The following is a 22,349-nucleotide window of genomic DNA, read 5'->3' on the forward strand; positions in this document are numbered from 1 at the left end:
GATCGTTAATAATAAGTATAAATTCGAATGTATGTATTGTATGTAAATTAATAATCTATGCGAACAAAAATTGAACTTGATCTTAAGTGATGTTGCATCGTACATTTTTATTGTTAAATAAAAAAAAAAATAACCGCAATTCACTTATTTGACGCAAAAATTTTCGCAACCCACAAACTGGATTATCCGATTTTTGAACATTTCACGGATTGCGATCTTTAGAAAATTCTTTAATAATAATTAATAATAAAATATTTCATGATGTTAATATCGTATGGTCAAAACAAAATAACAAGATAATAATATAACTAAATAATAAGAATAATAAATAATGAATATCCCATTACCTCGAATATACCTTTTTATGTCAGATAATAATAATTTTTCCTCCTTTCTGATAACATTTAAATATATTATAAAATATCAACTAATATTCCTGCTTAGATTTTCCCAAAGGAAGAAATAAGTTCGTAAACAATTTCAAGCGGCAATTAACTAGGCGTCCATATCATTGACAGAGCCGTGATCGCAGTGATCGCATGTGATTTTCAGTAAAACCGGCTCAGCGCGTGCAATATCTTTTATTTACCGTATATATTTGATCAAAGGTTAAATTGAAAAACGAAATATGGACAATATACAAAAGGGAGTAAGGACCGAATGTTCATTTACTAAGGCAGCTACCAGTGTTAAAAATATCTCAAAATTGCTAATAACGCTCAAGATACAAGTCTGATTCTAATAATCCAAATTTTGAGCGATTCGGAAGATGAGGTTAATACTCATCAAATCAATGAAAATATTCAAAATCTAAAAAAACGACTAGGAAGAATAGCCGAACGTATCTAATTTATTATATTAAAATTATAAAAATTACACTAGCTAGTTTGTTGAAAGAAATTATTACTTAGTATTAATATTGTAAAAGTAACAGATGATTATTAAATATCCCTGGTGTCAATATCGTAAAAATTTTTGAATATGAGGAGTATATATCTAAATATGAAGGTGAAACGGTGGATTGTACTACAATCCTGAAGCAAAATCCTTATAATTCATGAAGAATGTATTTTCTATTCTAAAGATTGTAACGTGAGCATTGGCTAAAATAGATTACTAAAAAAAAGAAAATAAATCTATAATGGTTAGTAATTTTCTTACTGAATTTGTTACGCTTATGTTTACTTTTCGTTTGCATATTCCCATAACTCTATGGATATGACCTTTCTAAATTTTTCTATAACTTCTTCAAATTTAGCAATATATTTGATCTTATCCTTCTCAATATTCTCCGCAATTAATCTTGCAAATAAACATACAAATACACCACAAGAATGTCCATCCACTTGTGGAGGCTCTTCATTTAGAAACATTATATCTAAAACGACTTTAATTTGATCTCCAATTTCATTTGAATTACATTTATTACGATATTCATCATTCAACCACTTAACAAGGTTCTTTCCAATAGCAATAGCGTAATCATTTGATATTGACCCTAAAGAATCCAAGACAGCAATTCTATATGGATCCTTCATAAATATTGCAGCCAAAATCCAATGTGATTGATGCAAGTTGATTGGGACAAAAATAATTTTCTTTTGAGAAATTTGTGTTCTTTTTGTCCAACGTACGACAGAAGAATATCCAGCCTTTGTTAATTTTGTATAAAAAAAGGACGAAAGAGAATATACGTGATGAAATTTCGTACTCAAATAAGAAAGATAGGCATTTATGTGATCAGAAGAAAGCCAAGTATTTTTATTCCGTAATTCGTATAATTTTTTTGCTGTTAAAGATTCTGAATTAATATAAATAACATCTTTACTATTTCTACACAACCATTTCGTTAATTCCATCTGACTGTTTTCATTGTGGTCAAAAATTTTGGAAACTTCAGGATATTCTTCTAGTCCTATTATGCGTTTACGGCTCTTTTGTGGCATACTTTGAACTTGCACTAATTTAATGAAATATTTGTTAATATACTCGTTTTTAAATAAATATAACAAAAGCACTTGAATATTATTTTATTTACCTTCCAAAATATTTGAAAGTTAGCTGACCCTTGAGACTGAATAATTTTAAACGCGTTTGGGATAAACCAGAGAAAAGATTGTTGAAACAATGATCATTGCAAAAAAATAAAATAGAGATCTGCGAGATCTATAATCACGTGACACAAGGTGTGACATTTTATTCCCTCCATAATTAAAATTCTTCTTCTGGATCGTGAAATCTATAAAATACCATATTTGCTTCATTTTTTCTAAGTACGGTTAGTTTTTTCTTTAAAAATTTGGCTGGGATACTTCAATAATTTACCAAATAATGATGGAATGGATGAGATAACGAAATTTTAATTCAAGAAAAAAGTTGGCGGAATATTTTTAAAAAACAGCTATTTACAATTCCTTAGATAACAACACAACTATGGGTAATAACTCTTCTGGTGATACAAACAGAAATCTGTTCCTCTCTTAGCAATCAGTTTCATACTATTGTCGGTTGTAAAGAAATAGATCTTTCTATCGGAACAGAAGGTGCAATAGGTAAAAGAGCCACAAATTCGTATTTGGGGTTGCCATTTTTTATTCATTTTGACAAATTCTTTTATAATTATAAATATGCTTTTTCTAAACAAAGAATATGATTTGCTTTTCAAGTTCAGAAAATGCAACTTTTTTGCTTGGAAATAAATTATTCATTACTATTTCTGCCGTAAAGATATAAAATAAAAATTCATTTCCAAGTACCATTTGACTGAAGCAAAATGAAACTCAACCATTCTTTGCGGTATGTAAAACTTCCAATAGTTGCATACATAGAGATTCTTCATAAGATTTTTCGTTAAATCCGAAGGAAAAATGTAGAGGATTTGTTAACCCTGATCAGTCGTATTCACATTCTTCTTTTGTTGATTACTACTTCGACAGTAACTTGATTATAAAAAAAGATTTGCGAGTAAATTGGTGTCTCATTATTGATATTCCCTCCTTAGGATTCATCGATCCTTTTAGCAACGGTACAAATGGGAAACTTTGCTTAACTATCCAAGATAACGAGCCGCCAAAAGGCGTCCCCGTAGCGTCATTCATGTTTACGAGTCCATTCGACGTAATGTTTAAGTCCGAAACCCGCTTTAACCGAAGCGAAGTAATTATGTGCCATAACTCGAATTTACTACGAAATCTGCTGTGAGTTTCATATCCTCTTTATCGTGATTCGTGATTTAACTGATTTATCATTTATGATTATCGTGATTATCGGTTAAATCACGCAACAATTTCCGATGATCTGGAAATTAAATGTCATGTTCTCTCATACGTTCGAAAAATCTACAGCTAATTTTAACTATTTCTAACACTTTTAATTACGAAATTCTCACACCAGTCTTTTTTGTGAACATTAGGTTCCCGAAATAAATTACACCAAGGGCGAGGCTTTACCAACTGTTTATGCATGAATCGTTATTTCCAAGCAGAGAATATAATTTTTATTCACTCACATCCTGTTGCTCAAGCCATTTCTCGGTTTTTCAATAATTCAAGGTTTATCTAGACGTTTCACGATTATATAATATTTCATTTGAACCTGCAGAAATAAAGTGTGGCACGTATAACTTATAAATAAGAAAAAAAGATAGTTACAATATAATGATCAATTATAAGTTTCAATGTTGTTGATGAAGATATGTATTGGAGCGTATGCAGCAATAGAAGTGCGAGAATTATCAAATCTGACCATGGAATATATTTTGGACATTTATTTGGGTATTGTATAGGATATAATAGTTTCCTTTTTCAAAAATTTATCTGTTAGCGCTCTAAAGAGATCCTTGGTTATGCGTTGGTAAAACATTAAATGATGATAGAATTACTGTCGGTGATAACAAATCTGTTTCAATTGTTTAATTTAAAATATAAAAACAAATATTTTTTGTAATTCACAATTCATTGCAACCGATGATTTGGACATTCAATAAATTGGTATTTCGGCATAGTTCCGGGAACGCATTAGAAATTTATCATTATAAGTTTAATAATGATTACCATACATACATTATAGTACATTAGGCAATCTCTATCCCAATATTTTAATTTCATCCGGAACTCCTTTCCCTTATGATTTCACTTTCAGGTTTCCTTCGTGTAGCTGACAGGTTCACTAATTTTACGAGAATGTATAAATGTCAGAGTCTATTATAAAATTCAGATAAAATTAGCGATGTGTAATAATGAACTTTTGGATACTTTTACCTTCCATAATCATGTTATCCCATTCCGCCTTCGTGTTGAGAACATTTATTAAAGATGAATATGTGTTATATTTCGAATTTTCGTGATTAACACAACAAATTTTGGGAATTCGGCACATGGATTTGATACCTATGCAATTAATATTTAAGGATAATTAAAAATTTGTGATTAAGAAAAAACAAATGATCTCGAAATATAATAAATATTGGACAGATCTGAAATCGGTTTAACTTCTACCAAAGCAATAATTTTGGTTTTCTTAATAATAACAAAATTATTCGGTTTTTTACCTTCCCTTTTTAGATCATCCTAGGGAATTAGTGATAAAAAACAATGTTACATAACCTACCTAAAACAGGAGGTGCGCATGCGTTATATAAAGAATTTATAACGTTGTATGCATTAATTTTTAACTGCATTTCAAAAACTTATATAACTTATTTTCAAAATTTTTAAAATTTATTTAATTTATTTATCAAAACTTGAACTTCTTTGTAAATATTCTCACAGCTTTAGATCAAGGTATAATATATAAATTATTAATGATAAATTGTTAATTTATATATATATGATTAATCAATATTATGTTAATAATAATTCTCTTTATACCAGAAAAATATTCAGAATTTAAGAAGAATTCTGTAGAAGTTTATATTAAAGAAAGTTTAAAGGGTGGAAAGTTAAAACCATTCTGGGAAATTACTAAATATTTTTAATACTTCTTATAAAAAAGCACATCTACACCATTATATTTACCACTATAAGTAACTGGTAAGTTCAATTATTATATAATTATATAATTATTTTATATTTTTGATAGTTGCCTTTACTTATAAATACATTTATTATATTAGAACATTAAGTTAGCTGATTTTGGATGTAACTTTATTAGAATATTATTTTATTTGCTTTTTTCTTTAAATTATTTTATTCATTTATTTTTTTTTAAATTCTTTAAATTATTTTATTCATTTAAATTTTAAATTCTTTAAATTATTTTATTCATTTATTTTTTTAAATTCTTTAAATTATTTTATTCATTTATTTTTTAAATTCTTTAAATTATTTTATTCATTTATTTTTTAAATTCTTTAAATTATTTTATTCATTTATTTTTTTAAATTCTTTAAACTATTTTATTCATTTAATTTTTAAATTTTTTAAATTATTTTATTCATTTACAAAATATTCAAATTATTTTATTTATCTCTACTATTAAAATGAAAAATATAATACAGTAAAATTATATTATGTAAAATTATAATAATTATTTTGATAATCTTTCAATTTTTTCAATTTTTTCATTTTTTTTTTAATTTTTAGTTAAAAAGTAAGTTAGTATTATATTTAAAGTAAAATAGTATTCAGATTATATCTTAGAAGTATTATTTTTTAGTGACATATGATATTATCTAAATAAAAGTAATAGACTTTTTATTTTTATTAATTACTTAAAATTATATATAATAATTACATATTATTGTTTAGCTTTTTTTAGTTCATATTAAGAGTTAAAAAAGTTTATGTATTAGTTTTAAAAAAAAATTATATGTAAAAAGTTTAAAAAAAATTTATTATATAAAAGTTTAAAAAGTTTATATAATTTTATTTTTTTATTCTACTAACTTAATTCGTGATCCGCATATAAAGTAGAGAGGACCCCGGATAATTATAATTGAGGTCATATCTTACTATGTTTTAAACTTTATTTTTCTTTTAACATGTAATTTTATTAAATTAATATTATTTTTTACCATAGAAAAAAATGTTTCTTTTGAAGAGAAGAATCTTTTGATACCAAAATCTTGTAAATCTACTGATTAGAATTTGAGATAAGTATTGTTACACAGGCAAAATTTGGCAAAAAAATATATGCTTTTTCACTATCGATATACATAGAAATATACAAAAAAAATAAAAATTACTATTATTAAATATTACTTTTTAAATAACAAAATTATAGATAATAGGAGGGCAATTATTATTACAAAGTTTTGTATCTATAGCTTTAAAAGTAAGTTCAGGATGATAAGGGTAAATTTTTAGCATAGAAGATATGACCTTAATTATAATTGTCCGGGGTCCTAAGTAGAGAATATCGATATTCTGATATGGGGTGCTGATCATATATAAATATAGTAAATTAGCCATAATTCAGCTATTTTGATTTGTTTAGCTAGCTTTTACCATTTTATACGACCTAAACTTCATATTTTATATGCTAATAATAGAATACTATATGAATAAATTTCTTGCATTTTCGTACTGAATTGTAAACAAAAAAAAAACTTTTACTTGCCACGTCATCAGATTCCTGGTTATAAATATAGTAAGTAAATTCGCAATTTCAATAATTTTTATAAAATTTATGGCAAAAAAACTTAAAAAAATGTTGTTTAACATCAAAAATTTTCAAAAATTTTCAAAATTTTATTCATTTATCAAATTCTTTATTTTCTAAGATCTGTCAACTAGCGCTAAAGCTTGTTGGGCTTTCAATTTACGATGAGTTTGTACATATCAAGAAATCCAATTACTAATTGTAGAAATTTTTGGAATTTCCTCTTCTTCTAAAACTTCTTCTTCTACTAAACCTTTCAGTTCATTATGCATTTCTTGAGCTGTATACTTTTTGCTTTTATTTATATCTCGCAAATATGCCTGGCTCAAGGGGTATGGAATAACGTTTTTGCTTATTTGTTTACCTCCTCCTTTTTATTTCTGATTTTCTTTTAAGGCCCATCCACTTGATAATGCAAAATTCGATGTGTGATTCAAAACTTGCCTTGAACCCAAATCAGTATCAATAATTTCGGTATTTAAAACGTCTATTATTCGTTCAGAAAAAAAGAAAATTAGTTTTGAGATAATATAATCACAATTTTACGGTAAGAATAATTTACCTATATTTTGTGATGATATTTCATCGTTCAATTTATTTTGTAAAATTTCTGCTAATATAACTCTATTATTGCTTACATCTGTGTCAACGCCATATTCCTTCAATTGTTTTTTCAATTCTTCAATAATAAGACGATTTGTATTAATTTCTAATATAAAAAAAAAATCAATGTAAAACAATTGTAAAAAAAGAAAAAAAAAATCAATTTATTACATACTTGATTTATGAGATAATGGAATATTCCAATTGGAAGTTGGAATTGAGTGATCTGAAACTTGTGGATTAGGTTTTTCAAGAGGTCTTTTTTCAAATTGTGCTATTTTAGCCAGCTCAAAATTTTTTCATGTTCCAATATTAGACATTGCACGAGCCTGAATAAATCCTGCATATTCACCTTCTGTCGGCCAGTACCACTCATACCAATTGGAATTTCCTGGTATTGAATTTTTTTTTTTCGTCCTGATTCTATAAATCATAGTAATTGCTTTCAGTAATATTACATAACTTCAAAATTGTATTCTCACATATACCCTTTTTCCGTTCTGGTTCCAAATATGCTATTGAAATACCACAAATCCCTTGAATAGCATTCTCATGTCACACCTTCATTGATATTAAACATAATCGAAGCATAACTTGATTTATCGCATGTGAAATCTGTAACCAATGATTCAATAAATAATAATGGTGATTTTCTAAATTATTTGAACAATCGATCATACTAGGCAATGGTGAAAATCAATTGATGTTTTAGCCTCTCCAGCTTCTAAAAAACCCCATTTTTTTACTGAAATATTGTACCATTCATTCCAATGCCCTAGAATTAGCATTAAGTCCGCATTGTAATAATATGGACCATTATCAGAAAGAAAAGTAACCCAATCTGGTTTGACTTTAAGCGATTCAATAACTGCATGTAGTGAAGAAGCTGTAAACCATGCATCTTGGCATGTATCGGCTAACCAATGATCAAATACTTGAATATCCAACTGATGACTTTCAGATTTTCGTGTATAGACAAGAATTGAATGCAAAGCCCATCCTTTTTTCCTAAAAAAAGCATTTTTTGTTTCTCTCGCACTCTTGGGTAAGATTTTCATCTTATAATCAACTATTATTATAGCTCCTTTTTCATCTAAATCTAATAGATTCGCGTTAAATTGAGAATTTTAAAATACCTTTCGTGTCTGATGACTCAAATAATAGAAAATTTAATCTCGTAATTCATAAATTTTCTCATGAATATTATTTGGAGCATTTTTTTCAATATCAATGAAGAATTGAAAAAGTGCATCACAATCTGAACATATGTAAGTATGTTGTTTATTACGTCTAAAAGCCAAAAAGAAGGCAATGGTTTATACATTGGTTATGTGCTGTTGTACCATCAGAATTTACAGTCAAATGTGACTCATATTCCCTTTTCAGATATCGTTTTAACTTCTCTCCTTGATCTAATAATTGATTCTAAATGAAATTATTAGAAATTAATATTATATAATTATTTTTATCAATTATAGGAATAAAAATATTACCTGGATATAAAGATTACTAACATGATTTTGAATAAGTTTGGTAAGTTCATCAAATGTTTCATAGCCATATGTGTTGCATATTAAACACAAACTACCAAGATTCTCACGATAAATATATCTATTGCCTTGCAAATGCTTATAAAAAGTTGTTCATTTTACTCTACTTGGATATTTTTCATGAAACTTTTCCCACAGATCTTATTTCGTATTTTTGAGGTAATGAACTGGTTCTTGCGTAATGGTGTCTGTTTTGTATGAACTCATTATTACATTAGCTTTATCAGAAAAGAATTGTTCTAAATTTTCTTTTTTTTCCCGTTCTAATTTGTCTTTGATAATAATAGGTTTTTGTACTTGAGGTGCACCTAGTCCATTAATACGTGCATATTGGCGGACTCTTGATACTGTATTTGCAGCTACCTGTAAGTTTATATTTTTATTAGTTCAATTATTTTGATAGCATGCATTGTAGTAGTATACACTAACAGTACACTAACCCCTAATTTTGATATGAGTTCCTGATAGGTAAATTTTGTAGCAATAATTGAAAGAATTCGTCTTTGACCATTTGGACCTCTATTTGTATTTTCCAATGCATTACGAAATGCTTGCCAAAATGTAAGAGATTGATTTTCTTGATAACATGGATTTTGTTGGAGGAATCCTGATTCATAAAGTATTTGTAATGTTGTACTATCTTTTTGAGCGTTATCTGATTTCGTCCAAAATTCAAACTAAATTAAAAAAATTATTTGTCAATAATAAATAAAAAAGTTAACTCAATTTTTTGCATAATTACTAACTTTAGATTCTTCATTTTTGAAGGGGATGATATTAGTACATCCTGCATTTCAAACAAATGCTCTCCAAGCACGCCATTCTCGTTCATTAATTTTATAACCAGATGGATATAAATCTAAAATAGCTTTCCGTAATTCTAAAATATCACTTTTTTGATTCAACCATTTATTAAATAAATTATGCCATTTGACCTTACGTGAAATTCTTCTTTTCAAATGATATTTATAAAGATTTTCTAACACTCCCTCTAAAGTCTAGTCCAATACCGTGCAAGAAGGAATTTGTGCTTGTTGAATACAAATTTGCGTATACGGATTTTCTAACCCAAAAATTTATTTTCCAGAATAATTTGAAAGTCTGCCAATACATAACCAAACTTCATCAGGATCAATAGCATTATACGTCCTTATCAAAGTATCATTAGTATATATTTGAACTACACACTCTTCATCTTCTATTTCTTGAATAAAAGCTGATTTTATACCATTGTAATGGGATTGAAAGACGGATTTATATCCTTCTCCTGCATAGTTCCATTCCAGTTTTTTTGATTTTCCCATTTCCAGCACAATTACGTTCAATTTTCTAAGACTAATCATATATGGATGAAATATAATATCATCAAGTAATTGTTGTATAATATTTGAATTGTCAAAACCCATAACTTGTGGACCAGGAAACTTTACATTTGAACGAAAAACTTTTTCATAGCAGGTGTTAATAGCTTCTGTTGGTGAACTGTACACACCTGACCTATTTTCTTCAGAAAAACACAAAAATCCAGGAGAATTTGGATGCTGAGTATCTTTTACAACGGTAATTATAAAGTCACATTTTTTAAAACTTTATAAGTTTTCATTCCTAAACGAATCAGAAGGAGAGGAGTATGCGTAGAATTCTTATTTATTGGTCGCACAAGCCACCAGTTATGACAAAATGGACCAAAATGTAAATTTTTTACAATTTTGCCTGGAAAAATAAGTGTTGTAATGTATTCTTTACTTTTACTTATATGTTTTGACTTTAAAAAAGAAGTTGGGTATGTAAAAAATGCGAGATTCTAAAAGACATGAAATCGCATATGCATATTATCCCCAGATTTTATATATGTTGATTACTACTTTATATACAGATCACGAATTAAATATCTTTTTAAGGTTTTTTATATTCCTCGTAGTGTCAATAGAATCCTTGAAAAAATGTATTAATTTTTTGTGATCGCGAACCCGCTTATCTTGACTGGAATTAGTTCTACCAGTCTCAAGATAAACAATTTCAAGTTCAGCATTTTTTCTTAACTGGGCTACCATCATATAATCGGCTCTTCAGGCAATTTTACGAGAACCTTTTCATGTAGCACTTGCTAAATTTCCTTCTTCACCCCTTAATTAGAAAACATATTAATTGAAGCAAAGGTTATGATACTGGCGTATCTTTTCAAGTTAAGCCTACTATATGTCCTATGCTATCGGTTTTCCTGGCAAATTGCTCATCACTATATTTAGTAATGGTGCAAGTAGTTCACAAACATACGATCCTTCGTTTATTGATTTTCCCTTCTTTATATATGCTTCGTATTTTGGTGATTTCCAAACTTTAAGCTTATAATTATTTATCAGTTAATGAGCAAAGTAAAATCAGCAAAGACGTGGAGCATATAAACGGATTTCAGCAAGAACCGCTCACTTACATTGATTCTAATATCCGTTTTGTTAAATCCTGCAATTCTTCGGGTTTATCCAACCATTCGCCATAATTAATATTACTCAAAATCTCATTCACGTTAATTTTCGATTTCTCGTTTTGGATAAATTCTTTGCAAGCTTCCATTACATCATGATTCTGTTCTAACTTATATTTTTGAAATAGTTCCTTAAAAATATCACAAACCGATCCAGGCATATTTGTAAAGGGTTCTGACTTGATATCTAGAACACCTGAACAAATTGGATGATCGAAACTAAGATCCTCTACATTTATTTCTCTGAGTTCTGTTTCTATTCTCTCCCACATGGTTTTCTCATAACTAGTGCTCTCAGTTATACACCGTTTAACATCACGCTTCAAAGATCGTAAATTTGTATTTGCATCTTTATGCCAGGCTTCGGCATCAATTACTAATGCTTCCATTTCTGAGAGTGAACATAGATCTTCAAATGCAGTTGCGACCTAAAATATATTTAAGATTAGTTTCCAAGACACATTTGATAAATAATTTAATTGTACATCGCGGGATCAGATTAGGTTTCCATTTCATAAAGTCTCAAGTGCCGACAAAATGCTTGATATGTAGTTATACCCTAATATAGTATAAAACTAGTAGCTGCTGTGTGGAAAGTAATAATATTACAATGAACATCAGCCTCTTTGCTAGTGATTATATCATACTAGGAAACCTAAAAATACAAGTCATCATATCATATATTTATCATAAAATAATTCATCACCATACCCGTTTTGCCAGTTTTTTTCAGTACCAAAACTTTGAAGCTTCTTTATCCATTTAATATCCTCCGAGGGAACTCGTTCCAAAACTCGCTCCAAAATATTTTCAAAGTTCTCTACCTCCTTTTTGAGAACACTGGTCCATTCGCCCTGTTCTACTCGTACAAATAATGCTGTGGATATTCTGACGATATCAAAGGGTTCTCTGGCTAAAAGAAACTCTTCCATATTTTAATATAATAAGAAGTTATATGTTAATGAAAGCCTGCTAAGCGAAGTAAAAATATTGTAAATTTCAATATCTTTTTCGTCATACTGCCTTTATAAATGTATTGTAATTTCCCATTCACCTTCTCTGAACCTGAGATTATGTTGGGGTTGAAACATAAGAATATGCTAGACACTTTACGCCAAAATTTTGTGTTAGAGAATAAGGACATGTGGAATATGCATTGAAGATCTCAATATTTACAAAAGCGCTAGGGATATGCATATACATACTTTTTTTTCTTTATTTCACTTGCCGACCGCTCAGTAATAAAGGTCTAGTAGTATTATACAAATACACTCGCGCTTGTTGCTGTCAAAATCTAGTAAAAATAGCCGAAGAAAATATACTCATAAATGAATGCTATTCAGATAGATAGGAAAAAAATTTGAAATATTTTGGGGATCAATTTCTTATGTGTGAAAATTGATTTGTCGCACAAGCAGTCATACAGAGTTATAGATGATTTGCGGTGTATCATCTATTACATCATATACACTTTAACGAGGATCAAAAACGTGCTAATTTATGTCACACATGGCTACATGCATTGTGGCTGGACAATATATTATTTTATTAAGATAATATTTGGGATCTGATGATCTGAAAAATTCAGGTGACACACTTTATTTCATTGCAAGAATTATAATCTAACACGCTTACAGATTGATTTTATACTTCATGAATTAGCCTTATATTTTTCACATTTTGTAACTCTAATGAGATATTCAATGTTATCTTTATCAATATGATAATATTCAGGATTCTGTAGCCACTTTAACTTGGTTAGTCCAATCTGAACCTCTAATAATTATATAGTCTCGCTGGTAGAATATTTTAAAAATAATATCATATGTTACATTAGCTAATCTCACATATAATTGATTTTTCTTCTCAAATTCCCAGTTAATATAAGGAATGCAAGAAGTTATACCTAAATACTTCTTATTATCAGGAGTACCATCATTCCTCACCGCCTCCCAAATCCGTTTTGCCAAAGATTTAGGTCTCTTCTTATAATTCCTATAAGCTCGCTGGATAACTGTTGCATAGAAATTTTCGAAGCCGTAATTATAGTATTTAGGAATCAAGAATTCCCAAGATCGCTTCATTAATCTTCCTGAAATACTTCACTAAAATAGTTATATATTAGAGAATCTAACCCAGAATAGGCAGATCATGCATAGCGTACTTTATCCTGCATAAATTATGCAGGTGATACATTTCACAATTATACTAGGCGATCATGTATGCAGAATTCATTTCGCAAAAAAAAAATAAGTTATACATCACACCTTTGGCTAAATATAGTTGAGATAAATAATGTTATTATTCAGTTGAGAGATATTAACTTTATCTCCTATTTGCATTATTTCGAACAGAATTAAAATATTCCTCAGTATCAATCAAGACATGGCTTCTCTCAAATCTATAGGCCGAAATTTCAGGTGCACTTGCACTACGTCGCATAGGGTATTTCTCAAGACCGCCCATTAATGCAACAGGTTTTAGTGGCAAAGGAGGAGGGTTAATGAACGTGACTTATCTATCCTATAGGAATAGTATCTCTGGTATTGGACAGGAGAAGAGGTTAAGAAGGTATTATCCATACAGATATTTTTTTGATGGTTATGAAAATAGTAAGGCTTGCTATGTGTAGTATTTACATTACTTTGCATCTTATGCTTTTGCCTGATACGTTGAATCCTATTTGATACATTTTCCAGCCACATCTCATATCGACGGATTACCTTCTTTGTGAAATAGCAAGGTGGTACTAGATTATTTTTCAGCTTCATGTAGTCTTCAAAGCTCATGTCACAATATTCGTTTTCAATACAATTTGCATGCCAATGCTTATCTATAAAGAATGCATAGAAATACTCGTACCCGCTTCCTAATTTGGAATAGACGAGTTGATTGCAAGAATAGCATATTCCTATATTTACTCAAACCAAACATTACACTGATATAATAAATATGTTTGTTTTCTTGCAATAAGATATCTCTTATTATAATCAGTTAAAAGATGATTTTTTCTATATTCCATTAATGTGCCCCAAATTCGATCTTTCCAATCTGATGGAGTCTCATTCCCACGCATTCTAGGAAGATCATAGTTAATATGTGAATCAGCTACACTTAAATGTATATAGGGATCAGAATATACCATATTTAATGATTTTAGCTATTAAGAGATTTATAGAGTTTATACTGCGATTTTTATCAATTTATAGCTGATTTAGCAAGATTATACTATATTAAATCCAAATTCATTTTTATTCGATTATAAGCATGTCAGGATCTATATAGAGCCACATATCGGGCTAAGCTAATTTTATATTTACATGAATATGCACAGCATCTTCGGCTAAATCAGTTTGTGGCATGATGTACTGTATATCGTATTGCATGTAATCTCTACCAGTTCCCTGTACGAAGCGCCTACAGTCCAGTTCCTGATAGTTCTCCAGGGGAGCCTATGGGAGCTGGGCAAGTTTCTATAAGCTCATGAGATGATCGGCTAATTATATTCCGGGAAAATTAGACGACAGAAGTGCAGTAATCCTGGTGCAGTACCAAAGAATCCCGGACATGTATGTCCACTAATTATGTAGTGTTAGTATCGATCAAATATTTTTGGACATGCATGTTCGCTAATTAGGTGGTGGTAGTGTCAGTCAAATATTTTTGAACGTACGTGTCCGCTAATTATGTAGTGTCGGTATCGGTCAAATATTTTTGGACATATATGTGTCTAACATGAAGGTTCTTTATTGCTTCCTCTCCAAAATCCTGCGATAAATTTTGGCAAGATTTTACTATATGTTTACTATAGTTTCGGCAGGGTTTCAGCAGTTTTGGCAAATAGGGGTTTCGGCATTTCGGCAAAGTTTTGGCAGGATTTTTAATATGATTTAATATAGTTTCGGCATTTTCCGTATAGCACTGGTCAAAAACTAATATATCGGGTAGCAGATATATATCAGATATGTACCTGATATGTGTAGTATTAATGCTGAAAATCGGGTACCTGATATGTGTAAGATATGTGTAAATATATATATCGTCTACATATCATTTACATATCATATACATACGGGTATCCGATACGTATACGTATCGGTCTTTCGATATGTATATGATATATATATTTACACATATCTTACACATATCAGGTACCTGATTTTCAGCATTAATACTACACATATCAGGTACATATCTGATATATATCTGCTATCCAATATATTAGTTTTTGACCAGTGTAGGTTTCGGCAGTTATTAAGAAGGTTTTGGCAACGACTTAGTACCAGTAAGGAAAATACTGTCAGAATCGATCAAAAACATTTTTAAGCTAATTATACAGTTAGTCAGTATCAATTAAAAAAATAAATGGCTGAACTGGCTAAACTTTATTAATATATGCAAAGCGCCTTTCGGCTGTTTTCAGTAAACTAACCCTGAAGCACTTTAACAATTACATATTTAATGTCTTCCTTAAACAAGACCGTTATAGTTGATAATGAAAGTTTTAACTCAAGCCATAGAAATAATTTTGCTAAGATTTTGATCGTTACCAATGGTTAGAGCTCCGCAACCTGACCTGACAGATCGGGTAACCTGACGGGTTGACCCGAAATATTCAGGTCAGGTCATCAAATTCATGACCTGACACGGGTCGGGTCAGTGCTAGTACTGCTCCACCCGCCCGTTCACCCAACATATATTTGGGTCAAATAAATTAAAAACACCGAAACTAATAGTTCTGGCATTTTTACATGTAAAATCAAAATGAAAAATGCTGAAACTAATAATTCCGGCATTTTTACATGTAAAATTGAAAAAAAAACGCCGAAACTAATAGTTTCGGCGTTTTTACATGTAAAATAAAAATGAAAAACGCCGGAACTAATGATTCCGGTGTTTTTACATGTAAAATTGAAAAAAAATGCTGAAACTATCAGTTTCGGCGTTTTTACATGTAAAATTGAAAAAAAATCGCTGAAACTAATAGTTTCGGCGTTTTTACATGTAAAATCAATATGAAAAATGCTGAAACTAATAGTTTCAGCGTTTTTACATGTAAAATCAATATGAAAAATGCTGAAACTAATAGTTTCAGCGTTTTTACATGTAAAATCAAAATGAAAAACGCCAGAACTAATGATTCCGGTATTTTTGCATCTAAGATCGAAAAAAAAAATGCCGAAACAAATAGTTTCAGCGTTTTTATATATAAAAACAAAAGTAAAATGCCGGGACCCACGTTTTTTCAATAAAAATTAAAAAATCTTTTTTTTTTAATTAAAAATGTCGAACCTGACGTTTTTTGTATAATTAATAAAAAAAACGTTACAAAACGTTTTTTTAATTGAAATATTTAATAATAAAACTTCAGGTAACCTGAGTTACCCGAAGTGACCCAAATACTTTCGGGTCAAATGGGTCAGGTCGGGTCAGAACGGTTTACCCAACCCGACCTGACCTGAAAAAAAATTTCGGTTCGGGTTAACTAGGTAACCCGACCCGACCCGACCCGTGCGGAGCTCTACCAATAGTAACGGTTTTCTGCCAAGAAAAAATTTTGATTTATTAGTACACATTGATCGTGCAATAAAACAAACACTATAAATATTCTTTTGGTGCACATTTTGCATACATATCACTCGCATGTAGCATATACAATACCTAAAGAAAAATCAGCATAAGTGCTCATAGGTGCAATAAGGTGATTCATTCCATTAATGGCTTTCCACAATCCGAACAAAATTTAGCAGTATCTTTATTTTTTTCCTCGCACTGAGCATCTGGGCAAGATACGATACTTGATAGCAGATTGAATGGTGGTGGAGGCCCAAGCAAATCTAATGCAAAATACAAAGATATAGAATTATCCCTTTTTATATGAAGTGGAATAATATATAATATAATAATAGACAATACTAAGCGGAATCATTTTGACTCTCTTTGATGACTTTGATGGAGTATTCAAACATGTTGGCAAATTCACCTTTGTTTTTGTGATGGTTGTGGTGTCACATCGTAGATATCCTGTAAATGTTGTAGTTGACTTTCTTCATCACGTTCATCGGGTTGTCCAACCAAGCAAATCATATTATCAACGATTTTCTACAGAAATAATTTTGTCAGATGTAGAGAACAGAAACCGAAAATCAATATATAAGTGCTTACTTTAGCCTTCCATATCAAGGCAATTGCAGGGAGTATTTTTTTTCCGAATTCTTTAATATGTGTAGCAATAAAGAAAGACTTTGATCATGACTAGGAATGGCAACGGTCGGTCACGGTCAGTTATCGGTTGGTCATAACTGGTTAAGGGCCTTTGACCGACTGACCATTTTAGCTGACCATTTTTCTGACCGTTTAACAGACCATTTGACTGACTGTTTAACCATTTTTTTTAATGAATTTAATTAAGAAAAAACGTTAAAGTGTTTTTTTTGATTAAATCCACTAAAGAAATGTTATAACAATTTTTTTTATTGATTAAATTCGTAAAAAAAGTGTTAAATAATTAAATGGTCAGTTAACGGTCGGTTAAATGGTCAGTTAAATGGTCGATCAAACAGTCGGTCAAACTGGTCGGTTAAACGGTCGGTCAGAAGCCTTTGACTGACCGATATCAGTCACGGTCATAACCAGTCATGACCGGTTAATAACCGTGACCGTTGCCATCCTTAATCATGACACACGACATATATATCCAGCTGGTGAGTCTAGACGCAGAAGTGTCATCATAAGCCCTTGAAAAATACTATCTAAGTAAGCAACGGAAGCCAAATTAAGTATTAGGTAAAAAAACATACCAGCATAAAGGAACCCAATTGTTTCCAGTTTACGGGTTTTCTTTTCATCTTGGTCAAAAGTTTTACAGAGTTGATCAAACATATCCTTCATCATTTTAGGCATTTTCAGGCCTCTTTCCTGTAACAATTTTGTACCATTCTGTCCTTCAAACTGTCGACCTGCTTCTGTGCACTATATTCGTCTGTAATCTTACGAATAATCATATCGCTTCTCCTCTCAAGAATCTTTCTTTTCTTATCTACTGCAGGAATGGTTCTTTTATAATTTTCCTTGTTGATGACGACAGGCTACACGATTCACCTCTATTGTAAAAATTATTAAACCATGAGAAGAAAAGAACTAATCAGGTTTCACTTTCCTTACCTGACTACTTTCACTTCCTCAATATCATTAAAAACTTTATAAGTAAAGTTCCAAACGTGAACAAGTATCCACAACTCTAAATGGTCTGACATCAAAGCGTTCGATTCATACTCTAACAATCTGTAAAATGAGATTGCGAACTTAGAATCCAATCTTGAAATGTATATGAAATTAGTTACATACAAATTGTATACAGTATTACGTATCCAGTCTCGGTCAAAGTCTCTTGATCTATTGAAGTCTTGATCCATTTGTTCAGGCATAAAAATTTGCTTCTGAAGTTCCAAAGTATTTTTCTATTGGAACAACATACCAGTTGTCAGTAAAAAAAACAAGTTATAAGATATAAAATATAAGTGAAACTTACAGGATTGAAGCTATTTAATTTGTGATCCGCCAGTGAACCATAAAATTTGACTATTAAAAGGCGATGATAAGTTCATATATATTTTTATCAATAATTTAGAATCTGCAATTTGCAATTCCAGAGAAAAAATATGGGATAACTCGCCTTCTATTGGTCATAGAGATATAAAATCATTACCATTAGATGCGTCTTGATGAGACGAATCCGATGAACCAAATTTTATTTTCCTACGACCACTAGACGATGAGTTATCTTTAAAATTTTAAAATACTAAATTTTTCTTTTTTTCAAATTCAAATGTTCAGCTCTTATGAAAGTGTCTTTTAATGCTTAAAATTTTTACCAGTCTTTTATTATTAAGATAGCCAAATGGCATATTTTTATGCCTATAATATTAGTTTTCATATAATATTTTAGTAATTTGTACCTTGTATTAGCGGAACTGTAGATTCTGCGCTATTAGTAAATATATATATAACTTTCACTGAAATTTAATAGCCAAGTTTATGGTTCACTGGCAGATCACGAATTAAATACTTCAGCAATTCCAGAGGCATCAACAGTGTTTCCTTGGTTTGATAATGTCGAATTTCGTGTAATTCACTTTCAGTAAAAACACTTTCTATCAGGTAATTATTGTCATCAGGATCTAGTATAAACGAATGAGCAAGACTTTTTGACATAGGGATAAAGTATGAGCGAAACTAATACATTCTGTAAGCTTATTGTAAGTATAAACTTACTGTTCATACTTGCAACGCAGGCTGAAATTGTAAAGAACGTCCTCCACAACAGTTCCAGTTGTGAGTACCCACTTATTTGAATTATTCATTTCAGTGTAGGATTTTTTATATTTTTCGTAATCATATGTAGACATTATTCGAGAATTGTCATCATCATCACACTCCAGTGTGCTTTCTGATCTTGTCTACAAGATGATATCAATTACCAGTTGTATTATTTCTAACGCTTCAAAGTGCCAAATACTTACTGAAAAATCCAAGTTTTTATTATCTCTATTGTCTCTACCATCCTTAGAGCATCTTTCAGTTTGTTTTCCTTCCGAAGATATTTTCGCAACTGAGGAACCTTTTGTTTTATTAACAGTATTATGATCTAATGAATTAGATTTTTCTTGTGTTCAACCTGTTCCGTATGGTTTATTACTTGTTTTAGCCTGTTCATATAACAAGTAGAAGAAAAATTTTTAGAAAAATTCACTCCAGAATCATAAGGTTACATTTTATATATACCTTCTGAGTCAGCCGATTCTTTATTCTATAAATATCAAAGTAGTTATCAAAGAAAATACACGCATAAATTTCAAGGCAATATTTATATCAAAAAATTTTATCGTCATATTCTAACCTTCGATAATGATAAATTTTTCCGCTTTGGTTGACAGACAGGCATGAAATCATCATCAGACTAAATACAAAAAAAAAGAAATAAAATTCTTAATTCTCCTCCCCAAAGGGAAGTCATAAATCGGTTTATTGTAACTAAGCTTGAAGTCAGTGATTGTGTAATTAACTGGTTTCACCTTTTCTTCGACTTCTGAGACACTCCGTTTTTCAAACCTTTTCGTAATAGTTTTTCGTAGCAAATGACCTTGTTCTCGTGTATCCTTTGTCGCGTCCAGAACATGTTGAGACTAAAATGGACTTTTCAGTTTGTAGATCAAAGTATAGTAAAGGCTTCAAGAATTATCATACAAACCTCTTCGAGATAAATCTCGTTCTCTAGTTTATACTTTGCTAGATCCATCCAGTATTGTTCTACCGGAAATGAATTAACTTGTTCCTATTTTAAGAAAGTAATAAAATATTTATCTCTAAATCGTTTGTGGAATGTCTGCATCAAAGGATAAAAAGCCTGCACCAAAGGGACACACACAACACGGAGGTCTTAACTCCACAACACAGAGGTTAGGAGGTAGCATGAGATCCACACCAGCACTGAGGCAATTCCCCCACTGATACAGAGGTCGAACAGATAGCTCCCTCGGCGACACAGAGGTCGAAAGAGGATGGGATAGGATGATGATACACGATAAAAAAAACTAACAAAGAAAAGGTATGAAACTTTACCTCAAAAACGTTAAGACAAGCTTGTGCAAGCATCTTTCTTTCCAGCTTGGTGGTATCGTCTTTAGCAATAGAAATAAGTGTTCCCTTGTACACACTATGTGCTTTGGTTCTTTCTGTTGGGCGCTTGTGCTCCAGAAAGCCAAGTAGCGAACAGGAAGTTAAGTCATCGAAGTATGTGTCAAATTTAGGCATGATTCGTGTTAAAGTTATTAAAAATCTAAAAAGTGATTCGGGCTACACGTCATAGTCGTCATAGGCACGTTGATACGGTTTTTCACGTGATTCAATTCACGGAACTCTATCCTATGTACCGATAAATTTTCCTCACAATTACAAAGCATTTCAGAAAAAATTTTCGATGTACCGTAAATGCCCGAGATGGAAGAAATTTTATTGAACTTCGGATACATAATTAATCAGAGAAGCGAATGAAATGTATGATGCTATCAAAGAGGGAGGGAGTACGCGGATCCTAGGCCATTTAATGCGAGTCCCAGCATCAATTTATTTCTTTGCTCGAAAAATATCTATAGCTAATAAAATTATTTCTCTATCTATACGCCTATCTACTTTGCTAACTACGAGATTCTCACCTCATACTCTTTTACTACATTAGATTTCCGAAATAAATTATCACACCCATAACTACGTCTATATATATCACTAATTTCACATAAACTATGTAAAAGATTAAGTTCCGTAAGAGAACTTTTCAATGATATATTAATTTCGAACCTATAGAATCAGAGAATAGAAATAAGTATATGTCTATATAGGTGAGAAAATCGATTAATATCGTGATGACGTTCTTCCGGAATCTAGCCAATCAATAATCAAACCCACCTTATTATTACTTTACGGAATATACTCGTTTGATTGATTGTAGATATTAATGATGAATATAACGGTAAGTTTGATTGGTTTCGTTTGTTATTTTTTGTTTTACTTGCATAAGGCGGATAAAAGAGTTCACAAACTGAGACTTCACCTTTTTATATAATTTCCAGGATCGATTTTGGAATACGCTTTTGGGGAAATTACGTTAATATGATCGCATTACGAAAATCTGATCAACCGCCTCTCCTTACGCTGTCCGTATGTAAAGATCATCAAGGGGCCCTTTTAATAATAATATACGTAATAATTTTGAGAATATGCGAGAAAGTTTGAGAATAAAAGTCCCTGGATCTTCGCTTGCAATCTTATTGCCCAATAATTTAGGACATGCGAGTAATAAAAAATTAGTACTGTATGTACATTGAATCGCCACGAGAAAAATATTTGACTACATTGCTCGGGTTACTTAGTGGCCTAAATGTCTTTTATTTCTTTTATTTGCAATACATTAAGCTAAAAAAATTACATGATGCGGGACTAGCCCTGAATATATGATGCCATTCTATGACTTTAGACTATTTATTATACACGATTATTTTTTCGAACGATATTCATCTATTCTAGTTTTTTTTCTAAAGTTTGCCAATACATGC

At 30.5% G+C, this 22,349-nt stretch overlaps 9 protein-coding genes across 9 annotated transcripts; all 9 read right to left on the reverse strand.

Annotated features, from left to right (window-relative positions):
- Positions 1–806: 806 nt before the first annotated feature.
- On the reverse strand, positions 807–2,106 carry OCT59_024817 (uncharacterized protein). Its single transcript, XM_025319794.2, has 2 exons — positions 2,039–2,106; positions 807–1,960 (listed from the first exon to the last, which is right to left on the reverse strand). Exon 2 carries the CDS (start codon positions 1,944–1,946, stop codon positions 1,182–1,184), a length of 765 nt encoding a protein of 254 aa, XP_025172909.1. The 5' UTR covers positions 1,947–1,960; positions 2,039–2,106; the 3' UTR covers positions 807–1,181.
- Positions 2,107–4,102: 1,996 nt separating this feature from the next.
- On the reverse strand, positions 4,103–4,678 carry OCT59_024818 (uncharacterized protein; the record flags this gene model as incomplete). Its single annotated transcript, XM_066134213.1, has 3 exons — positions 4,103–4,167; positions 4,260–4,388; positions 4,609–4,678. 3 exons carry the CDS (start codon positions 4,676–4,678, stop codon positions 4,103–4,105), a joined length of 264 nt encoding a protein of 87 aa, XP_065991690.1.
- A 2,296-nt stretch (positions 4,679–6,974) lies between these two features.
- OCT59_024819 (uncharacterized protein) lies at positions 6,975–9,585 on the reverse strand (the record flags this gene model as incomplete). Its single annotated transcript, XM_066134224.1, has 4 exons — positions 6,975–7,087; positions 7,379–7,490; positions 7,556–7,594; positions 9,538–9,585. The coding sequence occupies 4 exons, from the start codon at positions 9,583–9,585 to the stop codon at positions 6,975–6,977; spliced, it is 312 nt and encodes a 103-aa protein (XP_065991691.1).
- A 244-nt stretch (positions 9,586–9,829) lies between these two features.
- OCT59_024820 (uncharacterized protein) lies at positions 9,830–11,627 on the reverse strand (the record flags this gene model as incomplete). Its single annotated transcript, XM_066134232.1, has 3 exons — positions 9,830–10,302; positions 10,753–10,820; positions 11,188–11,627. The coding sequence occupies 3 exons, from the start codon at positions 11,625–11,627 to the stop codon at positions 9,830–9,832; spliced, it is 981 nt and encodes a 326-aa protein (XP_065991692.1).
- Positions 11,628–11,909: 282 nt separating this feature from the next.
- Positions 11,910–12,170, reverse strand: OCT59_024821 (uncharacterized protein; the record flags this gene model as incomplete). The annotated part of the gene is made up of 1 exon (XM_066134238.1): positions 11,910–12,170. The coding sequence occupies one exon, from the start codon at positions 12,168–12,170 to the stop codon at positions 11,910–11,912; it is 261 nt and encodes an 86-aa protein (XP_065991693.1).
- Positions 12,171–12,968: 798 nt separating this feature from the next.
- On the reverse strand, positions 12,969–13,322 carry OCT59_024822 (uncharacterized protein; the record flags this gene model as incomplete). Its single annotated transcript, XM_025327110.2, has 1 exon — positions 12,969–13,322. One exon carries the CDS (start codon positions 13,320–13,322, stop codon positions 12,969–12,971), a length of 354 nt encoding a protein of 117 aa, XP_025172907.2.
- An 833-nt stretch (positions 13,323–14,155) lies between these two features.
- Positions 14,156–14,383, reverse strand: OCT59_024823 (uncharacterized protein; the record flags this gene model as incomplete). The annotated part of the gene is made up of 1 exon (XM_066134256.1): positions 14,156–14,383. The coding sequence occupies one exon, from the start codon at positions 14,381–14,383 to the stop codon at positions 14,156–14,158; it is 228 nt and encodes a 75-aa protein (XP_065991694.1).
- Positions 14,384–16,944: 2,561 nt separating this feature from the next.
- OCT59_024824 (uncharacterized protein) lies at positions 16,945–17,325 on the reverse strand (the record flags this gene model as incomplete). Its single annotated transcript, XM_066134264.1, has 2 exons — positions 16,945–17,107; positions 17,222–17,325. The coding sequence occupies 2 exons, from the start codon at positions 17,323–17,325 to the stop codon at positions 16,945–16,947; spliced, it is 267 nt and encodes an 88-aa protein (XP_065991695.1).
- Positions 17,326–17,913: 588 nt separating this feature from the next.
- Positions 17,914–21,051, reverse strand: OCT59_024825 (uncharacterized protein; the record flags this gene model as incomplete). The annotated part of the gene is made up of 13 exons (XM_066134270.1): positions 17,914–18,210; positions 18,411–18,522; positions 18,586–18,698; positions 19,113–19,155; positions 19,307–19,441; positions 19,513–19,697; positions 19,761–19,858; positions 19,937–19,946; positions 20,023–20,047; positions 20,138–20,197; positions 20,350–20,423; positions 20,489–20,572; positions 20,860–21,051. 13 exons carry the CDS (start codon positions 21,049–21,051, stop codon positions 17,914–17,916), a joined length of 1,428 nt encoding a protein of 475 aa, XP_065991696.1.
- Positions 21,052–22,349: the final 1,298 nt, after the last annotated feature.

This window comes from Rhizophagus irregularis, chromosome 5 (genome assembly GCF_026210795.1).
Source record: "Rhizophagus irregularis chromosome 5, complete sequence".
Taxonomy (NCBI): domain Eukaryota; kingdom Fungi; phylum Glomeromycota; class Glomeromycetes; order Glomerales; family Glomeraceae; genus Rhizophagus; species Rhizophagus irregularis.